Source organism: Corylus avellana, chromosome ca5, assembly GCF_901000735.1.
Source record: "Corylus avellana chromosome ca5, CavTom2PMs-1.0".
NCBI classification, from domain to species: Eukaryota; Viridiplantae; Streptophyta; class Magnoliopsida; order Fagales; family Betulaceae; genus Corylus; species Corylus avellana.
Window position 1 is genome coordinate 18,820,055 of NC_081545.1, and position 1,581 is coordinate 18,821,635.

The window sequence follows — 1,581 nt, forward strand, 5'->3', positions numbered from 1 at the left end:
TTTTTTTTTTTTTTTTTTTAATTTTTATATCTATATCATTTATTTATTTTTTTTAATATATATATATATATTTTTTTTAATTTTTATAAGGATTGCATTTTTCCTAAAGATCCTATTTTTCAATTGTTGTGAAAAAAAGAGATGTGAAGAGAGAAATAGTATGAGAAAATTTTGGGAAAAGAGAGATGTGGAAGATAAATAGTAAGAAAATTTTGGGAAAAGAGAGACGTGGATAGATAAATAATATATTAATGAGATGAATGTGTGAACACTACTTGCTACATGTAACGGTTCACTGTTCACAACTGTAACAAAAATGTATTTTCCATTGGAGATGCATAATCCGATGTAAAAGGTTTTTTAGTGTTTTACTTATCTATTTTAGATAAAAGTAAGAAATGATTAAGTGCTCTTAGAGACAATTCCCAAATCATTTACCATGTAAACTTTATAGTTTGAAATTTGTTATTTGTTATGATAGAGTTGAAAATTGCTAATCTTTGAGAATGTTTTATTTTTTTTGACATGTCCACACAAGGGGGGAGAATGAGGATTCGAACTAGTGACTTCCGCTTCATAAGATGTGGTCTCCAGCCGATTGAGCTATCCCTTGAGGACTTTTGAGAATGTTTTATTGAATGCTAATTTGTTAACAATTAAACCTATTATGTTTTTATCACATTGTAATTTTCTGAATTCTATTGAATGCCAATGGTATTATTATTACATCACTTTTCCTTCAAATGTGTTGGGTCAAACGGGTCGTTGCGCCTTGTAAGTTAAACGGATCAGGTTGGGTCAACCCGACACGATCAATTTTTTTTAGCGAGTCAAACGGGTCGTGTTGGGTTACCCAGTTATTTATCGTGTCGTGTCCGTGTTTTAAATTTTCGTTTATCTAAACGAGTCATGTCCAGGTTGAGGCTAATTGGGTTGAGTAATAGAATTTCTATAAATTGTTTTCATAAGCAATAGTCAAAGGAAAACCAAAAAGATCAACTACTGTATTGTTACATTGTGGTGTAACAATAACATTTGACTAAAAAAAAAAAAAACGAATGCCATGAAAATGTTAAAAAGGAAAGAGTAAAAAAAACAAAATAAAGAAGAGAGATCAGCGAGGGTGGTCATTCAATGGTCTCAAGAGAATTCTCATGAGGTTGGGCATGCACTAGACCTGGGTTTTACTTTGGCAATGGAAATCTTTTAGCCTATTAATGTTAGCCACCTTGAGTCCTATTAATGCCTTTGTGGGGCGGGTGTTAAGCTATAGCTCGATCAGTCTTGATGGATCACCTGCGGTTTTCACCTTTTAGGCCCCTCTTGAGTGGCGTCTCGTGGGTTAGTGCTACTATGGTAACGCCTAAGTAGGATAGCTACAATTAGCATCCCCTCCGACCTTTTATTGAAAAAAAAAAAAATAAATAAAAAAAATAAAAAATGCAGTAACAGCAGTACAAGAAACCAACCACCCAGTCCCAGAGAGACTGATGTGTAGTGCTCAAGATCTCCCCTCTCAGCTCCTGTGTACCAATAAAAGAAACCACAAGAATTTCTCAAACCGAAAACAACACACGAAAT

At 33.5% G+C, this 1,581-nt stretch overlaps 1 protein-coding gene across 1 annotated transcript in view; it reads left to right on the forward strand.

Moving 5' to 3' along the window:
- Positions 1 to 1,519: 1,519 nt before the first annotated feature.
- Positions 1,520 to 1,581, forward strand: part of LOC132183334 (conserved oligomeric Golgi complex subunit 5-like) — a gene marked incomplete in the record, with an annotated part of 16,469 nt that continues 16,407 nt past the window's right edge. The window contains 1 exon segment of the mRNA XM_059596745.1: positions 1,520 to 1,581. Within this exon segment, the coding sequence (XP_059452728.1) occupies positions 1,580 to 1,581 (2 nt within the window).